The sequence below is a fragment of the Carex rostrata genome, chromosome 31 (assembly GCF_964058835.1).
Source record: "Carex rostrata chromosome 31, lpCarRost1.2, whole genome shotgun sequence".
In the NCBI taxonomy this organism is placed as follows: Eukaryota; Viridiplantae; Streptophyta; class Magnoliopsida; order Poales; family Cyperaceae; genus Carex; species Carex rostrata.
The window spans coordinates 6,141,154-6,154,112 of record NC_135948.1 but is presented as its reverse complement, the minus strand read 5'-3'; the positions used below and the strand labels follow the sequence as shown (position 1 = coordinate 6,154,112).

Here is a 12,959-nt window from a genome sequence, read left to right as displayed (position 1 = left end):
CTTATTAAAGATATGAATGGACATCATTAATCATCCATGACAGATATGATTTCATCCTGATTATTTGATAAATAGAATGGGAATTTTTTTATAAACCATAAATAGAAAAACAACAATTTTTAGGGAACCAGCATGATTGTTTTTTTTTTTTGAAAAACCACAAAGACCGAGTGGAGCATTCGGTCTCCACTTTTTTTTTTTTCCAGACCGAATGCTCCACTCGGTCTCACTCTTTTTTCAACTTTTCCGTGCGGCAAACGGTGTGGCATATGTTTTATGTATATGTATAGAGAGTGACTTGAAATTTCAAAATCCAAAAAGTCGATCCGAACCGTTCATCTTGTTTTCCATATTAATATGTGCTTGGAGACCAAATTTTACATTTTTCTGAAATTTTTTACTATTTATTAAGTCACTTTGAAAATTGTTGATCCAACGGTGGCTTAACAAAACAGTAAAATTAGCAGCCACCGTTGGATCAACAATTTTCAAAGTGGCTTAATAAATAGTAAAAAAATTCAGAAAAATGTAAAATTTGGTCTCCAAGCACATATTAATATGGAAAACAAGATGAACAGTTCGGATCGACTTTTTGGATTTTAAAATTTCAAGTCACTCTCTATACATATACATAAAAGGATTATTCGGATCTTATGTGGCCGAATCTGTGAAAAATTGAAAAAAATGGTGAGACCGAGTGGAGCATTCGGTCTGGCGAAAAAAAAAAGTGGAGACCGAATGCTCCACTCGGTCTTTGTGGTTTTTCAAAAAAAAAAAAAAACAATCATGCTGGTTCCCTAAAAATTGTTTTTCTATTTATGGTTTATAAAATTGATCCAATAGAATGGATCTTACAGAGATGATTGACTTGAAACATATGAATTCTAAATAAAAAAAAAAAAAGGTAAACATTTTTAATGAGATTTAGTCGTATAAAAGTAAAGATGAATATCACAAAATCAAATCTAAGATAATCCCAAAAAAGTGGATGTCTCCAAAAGACTGACAAGATGTCAGTAGAAAGCAGCGGTTGAGAGTGAAAACAGTGACCTGGCTTGAATTTATTTTAAAGGGATCAATATATGTATTGATGTGCCAATTAAAAAAAATCAACCTTTAAACTTACAAAATCAAGGACTTAAATAAATAAAGTTTCACAAATCAAATGTATAATTTTTGGAGTATTTTCAATAATTGCAAGGGAGAAAAGATGAAATTGACTTTACAAAAATAAATGGGCATGTTCGGCTGTAAACTAAAGTTTACTGTTCACGTGAGAAAATGAAAATTCACTCAGACTGAATTTTTTTTTTCCCACGTGAACAATAATTTTCAGTTCAAAATTTTGGATTCCCATGTCCATTCCTATTCCCACTGGTACAACCGAACAGGGCCTACATGAGAAAACAAAACATGAATTGTTCCCGGAAGATCATAAAAAATAATCATTAGGGTAGAAGAACGGTCTCCATTAAAATAACACTTTTATTTTATTTTTGTGTGTGGTTGCAAAGAATCTTTAAAAGCAACTGTGATGTTACTCTATTCAATTATTGAGCTGCAAAGCCCCAATCGAAGCCACAAATCTAGCTAACAAAAAACAATAACATGAAATTAATCCTGTGCGCATCACTGTCATAGTGGATTTCCACTAACAAAGTGGTGGTAATGCCAAATTGCCAAGCAGCGATACAGAGAGATCAAAGGCAATTATAACAAATCTAAAAACGACATAATACATACCTTTTCGATTTTTCCCATGGAAGGAAGAATTCATGTATACCCCTCAATAACTTTGAAATTACGTGTCCCCCTCCAAAGTTTATAGAATTATATTTATCTTTTCAAATTTCAAGAACTCACAAAATTACTCAATTATGACATTTTCTTTTAAAACCTATTCTAAATTTTATAAATATTCCTTTTATTCTTTATTAAAAAAATATGCATTTTGTATATGATAAATTTTCAGACTTCTAATCGATTGATTTATGAGGATATTTGAGTCATTTGTCTACTTGTGATGCACACACAGTGACATTTAGGTATACACTTTGTATTTGCATTACAAGTAAGAAAATGAATCATTTGCTTTCATAAAATATTAGTTTGAAGGCCTAACATTTTTCTTAAATAGGCTATAATTTTTTTATTTCTTTAATAAATGATAAACTGAGGATTTTATAAATTGAGATTGAGTTTTAATAGAATAGGTAATTAATTGAATAAGTTTGTAATATTTGTTCATTTAGAAGGGTAAGTATGATATTACGAACTGTAAAAAAAAAAAAAAAAAAAGTAATTGAAGATTTTTTTAGGGATATACATGAAGTTCCCTTTTTTAAGAACCATTAATAGTAGTTGGCATCCGATAATTGATCCTCAGGAAGAGTTATTAATTTATTACCGCATGCTGTCCTTTTCCATTAATAAGTGTGATCTTGAGATCATGAATCATTGTTTATGGACCTCCTTCAAAAGAAAACAGAGAAATGTAATCTATCTAAATTTTATTGAAATTAAATCCGGTTCTAGCTGCATCGTCACGTACTAATTGTAGATTCGAATATAATTTTATAAGATCTGTTAATTCGTGATTCTTATATAATCAGTAAATAGTTTATTATTTAATAATACTAATTACATTTCAAAATATTAATGTTTTTATAACATAAATTAATAATAAAAGATTCAGTCAAATTTTATACAGATGTTGGATAAGTACAATTCGGAAAATTTTAAAAATAGTTAAGAGGTGCTAAAAATAACAAGACATATTGTCAATCGAAAACCTTTTTGTTATGATCAACGACATTGAAACTAGAATGTATTTGACATTGGAGTTTAAAAGTGACATTTGTAATTATAAGAAAACATGACTTTTAGTTTTATGCATGCTTTCATAGTTCAAATTTGTCATGATTTACAAAACTTTGGACCGAATAGGAACACAGACACCTCTAATATTATTTTCGAAATGAGATATCAACACAAAATATTGCCATTTGGATATCACCGACCTGAGATAGACCCAGGCTAGATATTTTTTGCTGACTTCCTCTGGCTGACACGAGACGAGAGGATGCTAATAAGAAAAGCGCTTTTAATTCTCCTTTTTAATTGATGTTGTCATTTTATAGGTTTTCTTTAATTTTAGGAATGCCCCAGCTGCCCTGCCCAGCAGAGTAGGTGACCCATGGAAAAGGAATATCATATTCATATCTAATAGGATCATGGGCTCATGGCTAATCAGTCATAGTCACTTAGTCAGTGGTGGAGGTTTGGATTTTCTCTAGCTATTTCTATACATTTTGTTGTGTAGCGAGTTATTTTCTTAGTTGTGTCACTATTAATGTGACAATCATAATTATAATTACAGAGTACAATAATTGTTAATGAAATAATATTGCTAAAAGGACCAGTTATCTTTTGCAATTGCTCATAAATATTATATTCGTTGACCGCTTTAATATTGATGGTCTAGATTTTGCATAATTTTAAATCAGTTGGTTTAGATTGACAAAAAGACAATTAGTTTAGAAGCATACTTAATCTAAACAAACACTTGACTATCATCATGGTGATATTATATGTACAGTTTCAATTCAGCGGTTGTGGTGAATCATTGGATCCGCCGATTCAGAAACAAACAGCCAATAAAGGTCTAATACTCTAGAGTCTAGAGGGAACACAAAACAGGTAGGCGAGCCATCAAACCCGTAATTAGTGGATCAGGCACCGACAATACCAAAAGGTCCCCGATGCCACAATCCACAACCGAAGGATATAGAGAAATGAGAGGTTTAGATGAAGCGTCGCTAGGCTGCTCATCTCTTCTCAATATCACCTCACACAATTAATGATTAAATTTTCAGCCGAAAAATAATGGGCCGTTTTAATTTCAAATCGCTGAAGCCCAAACCTAAGCTCAAAATACAAAAGCCCAAAATCGCTGAAGCCCAAACATATATCAATGTATCTCCTTATTCTCCTGTACGCGCGTGCGATTAGGGTTTTATAATCAATCACCCGTCGCTAGGCTGCTCATCTCTTCTCCTTTCCTAAGCGCGCAGACAAGGAAGAGGGAAGAGGGAAGAAGAGAAGAAGGAACCATGGCGGATTCGAAGGCTGTGACGCTCCGAACCCGTAAATTCATGACCAACAGACTCCTCGCTCGCCGCCAATTCGTATGATACTAAATCCTTTCGTTTATCAATCTAAAATACTTGGAAAAGATTAAAAAAGAGTGAAAATTGTTCTATTTTCATTTCTATAATTTCTCCTTTTGTTGCCCCGTAGGTTATTGATGTGCTTCATCCTGGCAGAGCTAATGTCTCAAAGGTACCATAATTTTCCTTTCTATCTGTTTTGTCAAACAATCACAATAAGTGAATTGTAAACTTCAACTGTAATCTTGTTGCAACTGAACCAGAAACTTTTTTATTTTATGGGTAATGTAATTCTTTTTTGTTTTGAATTTTCCTTGTAAAAGTTTCATAGTTTTGATTGTAGATTCTGTCCCGCTCCAAGGACAAATTTAGAAATTGGAGTTTGTCTAGTTTGTATCTATACTATTATATATTACAGTTATGTTTAAGGTACATTCAGGCCTCAGAAGACTCTTAATTACTTGATTCCAGTCCAAATTACACAATGTCATATAAAAATCTAATACTTTAAATGTAAGCAGTTTGAATCCGACAACCGAGCTGTGGCCCCACATGATACTTCCATTTAAGTAATAACATTAAGCCATTAACTGTCCATTGATTAACTAACATATAATCAATTTTTTCTTTTTTCATAGGTTGAGTTGAAGGAGAAGTTAGCTGGTCTGTATGAGGTTAAAGACCCGAACTGCATATTTGTGTTCAAATTTAGGACCCACTTTGGTGGTGGCAAATCAACCGGTTTTGGTCTCATTTATGATAGTCTGGATAGCGCTAAGAAGTATGAGCCCAAGTACCGCCTCATTAGGGTATGGAATATAAAAACCCGATTTGCATTCACTTCTTCATACTTGTTATATTTTATTGATACTGGTGGTTAATTTTGAAACTTTTAGTACCTAAAATACCTAATATTTTCTTGCAAATTGTAGCTGGAAACAACTTTTAGAAATAAAACTAAAATCTTCAGGTTATTCTGACAAGGAAGATATAGTCGGGTGTTGACAATCCTGCCGTATCTCTACAAGTCATTTAGTTCCATATCTAAACTTTATAAGATAAATACAATTTTTAGTTCCTACTAGTTATGTGCTGACTAGAATGTGATTAGGTTGAGTTTCAACGAAAGCCGAGGTGTAATTTTGTCATTCTTTAGAAACTATTATTTTCCTTGATAGTTAATTCTTAAAAATGGCAAATATACACATCAGGGGTTGATGTAAAAAATAAAAAAAAAAGTTTAGTGTCCTTCGCAAATAGTTAAACTGATGGATGTTATTTGCTCAAGTTCCCATGATCTCATTGAACTATATAACCCTGTTTCGTTACGTTTCCAATTTTTTGTCTGCAAAGTTCAGTTTATTTGTATCATGTCTATATAATAATTATTTACATGTTTTGTTGACTGTTTTTTATATTGTTTAATTTTGTTTGTGTTATCAGAATGGACTTGCCACAAAGATAGAGAAATCTAGGAAGCAAATGAAGGAAAGAAAGAATCGTTCCAAGAAAATTCGTGGAGTTAAAAAGGTACTTCTAAAATGTCTCTTTCAGAAGTTTTACTTGCATTGTGCATTTTTTTTCTAGTGTACCTCTGCAATTAAAAAAAAAAAGAACTCGCATAACATGATAATTCCTAGTATTTCCTCTATTCTTAACTGATACAAAATTGAAGTTTCAGGTTAATAGTTTTATATTCCCATGTTTAGTGCTAGGTGATAATTTTTTTTTCATTTTGTGTGCCTACAATGTTGTGTTGTGCCTACTCTCAAAAATATAATTTTTATCTTTTTTTTTTCTTAGACCAAGGCTGGTGATGCTGCTAAGGGTGGGAAGAAGAAATAAGATGGTGGTGCGGGTTTTATTTTATTTATTATCTTAATTAATATGTTATTAGTTGGAAGAGTCTCCTGTATTATTGTGTTTAATTCTATAGATGAACGGCTGGTTTAGGTTCCATCTCAGGTGTTCTTGAAAGCCATAAATTAGGGTTTCCTCTTGATGTCTCCTAGATGAACTTAGTTTTGGGTTTGCAGTTACTTTTGAATGAATATGAATGATCAATTGCTTGAAGGCCAATATTTCTATGAATATATACTTTCTTTTGTTAGTTTGACTACATTGAAGAGTACAGAAGAATTTGGAAAGAGAATCAACATATTTTTCTGATCTGTTTGTATCTTGAACAAATGTTGTTCGTCTTATACTGTTGATGAGGCAAGTCTGCAGCTTTTGAGTTGCCATTGCATTTTATAGTGATTAAAGTGATGAATTGAACGATATTCAAATATTTAAGCAGAATTAATGGTTATGACTTACATAGTGAAAATTTAATCTTCATTAACATCAGCTATTTGTATCTAACATCTGTTCTTTGGGGCATGTTTGGTTACAATATTATAATGGCTAGAATAGCAAAATTAGTGTTTCTCTTGTTAGAATGAGTTTGTTTCAACTTTTTTGTAAGAATAGCTTGTTCTAATAAGATAAATAAGTTTGATTCTCTATTCAAGTTATGAATCCAACTAAACACTGAATAACTTGTTCTAAAAAATAGCTTATTCTCGTTGCAACAAAACATACCCCCAAATATCCAGGTTGGCACGTGTACCATTTTTGTTTTGTTTGTTTATGGTAATTCTAATATGAGGGCCCAAATATCCAGGTTGGCACGTGTACCATTTTTTGTTTTGTTTGTTTATGGTAATTCTAATATGAGGGTTCAAATGTGTTATTTTTTTTTTTTCTTCATCATGTCTCTATTTTAATATCTACAATAACTTAAAATTTAAAATTTAAATGTCACAATAAGGGTAAGGCTACGGTGCTATGGGTTGCATAGAGAGCTACGGTACTACGGCTTAATATTCGAGTTTTCAAAATCCTAACGGTCGATTCAAACCGTTCATCTTGTTCTCTATATTAATGTGTTTGGAGACCAAATTTTACATTTTTTAGAATTTTTTTACTATTTTTTTAGATAGGTAGAAAATCAAATATCTGAATGGTGCATAATTTTTTAGATCAATTGATTTTCTACCTATCTAAAAAAATAGTAAAAAATTTCCAAAAAAATGTAAAATTTGGTATCCAAACACATTAATATGTAGAACAAGATGAATGGTTCGGATCGACTGTTAGGATTTTAAAAACTCGAATATTGAGCCGTAGCACCGTAACCCTCTATGCAACCCATAACACCGTAGCCTTACCCCACAATAAAACTGTTAATTATGATCTATATTGTTTTCTCTGTGCATATGTTAAAAGTTACGATATTTCGATTTTGTTTTGATTAATATCAAGGGCTTGCAAAAATAGATGAAAGTAAATAATTTCAGAATGTTGATTTTTCAACTTATTGATTTATATAAAATGAATGTGCATATTGGGAATAATATAGATCACACTTGACGTTTTATTTTGACATTGATTTTATAAGCAAAAAAAAAAAAAAAAAAAATTGGAAGAGACCGTAGCCTTACCCCACAATAAAACTGTTAATTATGATCTATATTATTTTCTCTGTGCATATGTTAAAAGTTACGATATTTCGATTTTGTTTTGATTAATATCAAGAGTTTGCAAAAATAGATGAAAGTAAATAATTTTAGAATATTGATTTTTTAACTTATTGATTTATATAAAATGAACTTTGAAAAGTGATAATCTTTTATGTGCATATTGGGAATAATATAGATACGTTTTATTTTGACATTGATTTTAGAATTTTTGTTATTGAAAAATTAAAAAGGCCGAATAATAAGCAAAAAAAAAAAAATTTGGAAGAGACGTGATTATATCAGTGCGAGTAACACCACGTTTGGATGGAGAGTAAAGGAAGGAATGGAAGGTAAAGAATAGAAGGGAATGAAATAGAATAGAAATGAAGATTAATATATTTAATCTCTTCGTGTTTGGATGATTATTGAGATAAAATAAATTTAACTTTTCTTTCCGTCTTATTTCTTGTTTGGTTGATTAAAATTTAGGAGGTTAATGAGAAATTCGATACCTATTGTAGGTTTGAAATTTTTTTTTTGTATGAGAATTATATATGTAAGATATAATGTTGGACATTTGTGTCATTTTTTCTAAAAATATTTGTAACAAAATTTTTTTCCATCCGTTACACTCTAATTTGGGAGGGAAACCGATTCTATTAATTATAATGATACAAGGTTAAACCTTTCACCTTCTGTACCCTTCACCTCCGACATAATTTTATCAACCAAACACAATTCAACAGAAAGTTTTTGTTTCTTTCCATTCCTTCCCTTCCTATACTCTCCATCCAAACAAGTAAGAATCATTCAATATTTTCATATTTCTGGTAGCTATTTTGTTGTTTCCAATTTTACATCCCTGCAATAGGTCTTGGAAATTATAATTAAGCTGCACATCTGTTGCAATTGATTTGCAATGTAGAGGGCATATGTTCTAAGGTTCCCAATAAAATATAGAGTAGAGTTCAAATGCCTCCATTTTTTATACCTTCATCATGTCTTTATTTTTAAAAATTTTAATAACTCAAAATTTAAAATTCAAAAAGTCAAAAATAAAACCGTTAGATGTGATGTATGTTATTTTCTCTATGTGCTCATAAAAAATTATCACATTTCGATTTTGTTTCTATGTGAATCAATAAGTTGAAAAATTAACGTCTAGAAATTAACCACATTAGTACGTATTTTACAAGCTCTTGATGGCAATAAAAAAAATTGAAATGCCATAATTTTTTACACGTGCATAGATAAAATGATGTAGATCATATTCAATGGTTTTATTTTGACTTTTAAGTTTTAAATTTTGATTTATTAAAGTTTTTAAAAATGAAGGTATAGTGGGGACACAAAAAATGAAGGCATTTGAACTCTCTAAAATCTATTGATATTTTTTTGTGCTTAAATCGAGACATTTTTATTTTTCTGTGTAGCAGAAAAACATCATTAGAATTAATATTTAAACATAAGAATTTGTGCTTAGTGTGTAGCAGAAAAATCCTACCCCTCATTTAGTCAATATCTAATTGATACATGACATCTAACTTTCATTTAATTAGTGAGTTTTAACCGTGTTATTTTTTTCAAATATAAATCACAACTTCTTGTTACTAAATATCATTTTATTTAATTAATTGATTATGTCTTCCGTTTCTTGTTCTTTCATAATTAATAAAGCGAACACAAAATTTCACTTCTCAATACCTACAAACGAGAGGATACCAAAAAGAAAGAAAGAAAGAAGCACTCATAAAAAAAATATGACAAATTTGTATATTTAATCAAATTAAATCATGTAATAAAAAATGTATATTTAATCAAATTAAAGCTTGACAAGAATACATAAGCATTCGTAGAATCAAAGATATGCTAGTTTTCGAAAGGAAAAAAAAAATGCAACTATGTCAGTATCATGTCCAAATATTACTTCAATTCTGATATCATAGAAATATTAAACATCTCCTCACACAAAAGAACAAGCAAAAATATAAATTAGAAATTGGCTAAACTCATTAATCAAATGAAAGGTGAATGTCAATTAGGAATTGGCTAAATTTAATTATGGAGGAGATCTTCCTGCTCACACGTGGGCGAAGATTCGGTTCTGTGTAGCACCTAAAATAGATAAACTTGCACCTATTTTTTTAACTGTTACGGAATTATCTCTTCCAAGTTCCAAGGATGGCAACGTCTGATACTCTTCATAAAAGAAAAATATATCGATTATATATGATATGAAAATGATTAAGTCATTTACAAAAAGGATTAAAAAGAAGCTAATAATCATACAACCAGAGAGGAAAATTAAAAGAACCATGGAACCTTTACCTAAAAAGCAATGGGGGCGTGTTATAAACTAGGCTGCTTTTTGTTACTTTAAATTCAAGTTATTACATCGAATAAACTTAAGAGGAATGCAATGACGCCATCAAAGACCTTGAATATAACCATGACGTCCTTTGCAACATCCCCCTGGAAGATCTCTCTTCTTGTTCCTGTTCCTGTTCCTGTTCCTGTTGGCTCAAGCTACCACTTCGTTATCTACTGACTAAGATACCTTTTAGCCATTAAATCCTAAACCAGGAAAATAATAGCCACCAATTCCAATACAGCCTACATTTCTGCGTTACTAACAAGAATATAGACTTCTATTCAAAAAGAAGTTCAAATCACAACATGAACAGTTTGAAAGAAGCATTGCAAATTGTTTGACATGACCACATGAAATTGAGTAGATCCATAAACCCTAACTGGAACAAAAATACATAAATGCATATATCCATAAAACTGTTACTATCAAGTGACAGGAACAAAAAAATGCAACAACCCTCCCCTATACATCAATTCTAAACCCTAACTGGATGCCTCATCAAGCAAATCCATAAATCCCTTTCCATCTTCATCATGAAAAATGTCAGTATTAAGCCTTAAATCACCAGTGGAAACAGCTTCAAACCTTGTCCATAGTTCCCTTTTAAGAGTTGTCTCTCCTTTTTTGGTACAAGTGGCACTCATGTACAAGTTGTTCCAATTTTTCTCACAACTATCTCCGTATCTTTTATTTCTATCAACTGGTGTTGATGACTCCTTCAAGTTTTTCCAATTTGATGGCCTTTGCTCATCTGATGGCTCCATTAATACACAAGTTTTAGGAGGCGAGAAAAACCAATCAAGTGTACCACTGACCCCCTTCTTTTGGTTGATAACTTTGAGGTCATGTACCGGATTGGAGATTGGCACATCAAATTTTTCAGGTTTTTCATGCATCTTGCCCCAATTGACATCTGGTACCGACTTTGATAGGGCATAAAATCCTGCTTCATGTACCGGTTTAGCTAGTGGAACCCTATCTTTCACATCCTTTTCACAATTTTTGCTGGTACTTGAAACGGGTATGTTTGGCAATGGTTTGGTTGGAAGCACATTATTTGATGTACTGCAGAATCTTACTTTGCTGATGGATTCAGTAATGGATACTCCATCTTTGCCATGTCTTTCATGTGTTTTGACCGTGCTGGTATCTGGTAATAGTGTTTTTGTTGGAGGTGCAGCTTTTGGAACTTCAAATTGTGACTTCTGAAGAGGTGTAAGGAGAAATAGCTGCTTACCACCATCAATAACCGTGCAATGGTCTCCACGGAAGGAGACAAGTGGTGATGGAGATACCAGCAAGTCTAGTTGCATGGAATTGGTTTTGCTTGTCAGTAGGCTTTGTTGAGCTCTCTTATAAGGGTATGGAGTTGTATGGTTTTTAATCTGACTTTTTAATGACATTGTACTTGTGTTTGCTAATGACTGAGATATGGTTAAATTTTGTTGTGGGGTGTCTGTTTTGCTGGGAAGTTCTGTTTTCACAGGAAATGGTGTTGAATGAGATATGGTTAAATTTTGTTGTGGGGTGTCTGTTTTGCTGGGAAGTTTTGTTTTCACAGGAAATGGTGTTGAATGGGTTTTGATTTGATTTTTTGATGTGACTGTGGTTGTACTAGTTAATGCTTCTTGAAGCCTTGCAAACCATGGCTGCACAAAAGAGAAAATATTAACTTAAAACATTGTAATCAACCAAACTAACTACACAAATTTCTTGGTTTTGGTTTTGTACAGGGGCATTTAGTACAGCGGGATTTTGGGCCAAAAGTTAAAAGAGGGGAATTCTTTTTCATGCCCCTTCTCTCAGGTTATAAATAAAATGATAGAATCTGATAGTATTTTTTTCAATTGTAAATGAATAGAAGAAATTATGATATACCTTCAAAGAGGAGTGCATTCCTGATAAGAAACCGATGAAAGATTCAATCTCTTGGTATCCTTTCTTTGATATTTCTTTTTGCTTTATGGCTTGTTCAACCAAATTATCAATCTGTTACATAAAAATGAAAAATGGAGATTGTGTAGCTTATAAAAATAAAAGGAACTACAAAGATACAATTAATAATCGAAACATTGATATTTAACAACAGGGGGAATTTCATGTATACCCCTCAAAGACTTCGAAACTACGTATTTCCCCCTCTAAAATTCATAATATCATCCTTTCTTGAGGGGATAAATCAAGCCTATCAAGACCCATTAGAGCTCCCACCATAAAAATATTTTTAAACCCCTAAAATTAAATAATCATACTAGCACGGAATAAGTCCCAATTTAAGCAGAATTAGACAACAGAACGAGAAAGAATTGGTCAAATATTCATCCCATGCCACAAAACTGACTGCTTCTTTCCCACTTAAAATGAAACAAAAACAAAATCCTTCCTGATTAAAACTGAAATCGAACCTGACTGATGAGATCTGATAGATCCGATCTGACCACTAAGAGGCGATCCAGAGAACCCTTTCTTTCAACGGTCTGGTTCGCCTCCGTTTTGAGAAATCTAGCTCGGCTGTCCCATCCTTCGTTGGTTACATCAGACATCGGCCTCCTGAATGCCGACTTTGCTCGGGACCGACTCTTGTTGAGCATTTTTCGAACTCTATACTCTTCGATTTCTGGTTTGGTTCTCGAAATTTCGATTGTGAGTATAGAGAAAGAGAGGCGAGGGTTTGGTTTGGGAAGAGGAAGAGAGAGAGGCAATAGGCCGATTTTTTTATTTATATCCAAAAATTAAATTAAATTTCAAAAAATAACCGAACCGGATGTCAAATTTGAAATCTACCCAAACCGGTTAACCGTTAACCGGACCAAATTTCCGGTTAACGGTTAACCGGACCTTTTCAAAATGGTTCGGTTAACCATTAACCGGACCCAAACCATGGGTCCGGTTAACGGTTAACCGGATTCGTTGGTT

General features: G+C 32.2%; 2 protein-coding genes across 2 annotated transcripts; one reads left to right on the top strand and one right to left on the bottom strand.

The window, feature by feature from the left end:
- The first annotated feature begins 3,994 nt into the window (after positions 1 to 3,994).
- LOC144547366 (small ribosomal subunit protein eS24z) lies at positions 3,995 to 6,316 on the top strand. Its single transcript, XM_078295991.1, has 5 exons — positions 3,995 to 4,187; positions 4,300 to 4,341; positions 4,808 to 4,978; positions 5,613 to 5,699; positions 5,973 to 6,316. The coding sequence occupies exons 1-5, from the start codon at positions 4,113 to 4,115 to the stop codon at positions 6,012 to 6,014; spliced, it is 417 nt and encodes a 138-aa protein (XP_078152117.1). The 5' UTR covers positions 3,995 to 4,112; the 3' UTR covers positions 6,015 to 6,316.
- A 4,114-nt stretch (positions 6,317 to 10,430) lies between these two features.
- Positions 10,431 to 12,740, bottom strand: LOC144547659 (uncharacterized). Its single transcript, XM_078296355.1, has 3 exons — positions 12,449 to 12,740; positions 11,922 to 12,032; positions 10,431 to 11,692 (listed from the first exon to the last, which is right to left on the bottom strand). Exons 1-3 carry the CDS (start codon positions 12,632 to 12,634, stop codon positions 10,526 to 10,528), a joined length of 1,464 nt encoding a protein of 487 aa, XP_078152481.1. The 5' UTR covers positions 12,635 to 12,740; the 3' UTR covers positions 10,431 to 10,525.
- Between the last annotated feature and the right edge of the window lie 219 nt (positions 12,741 to 12,959).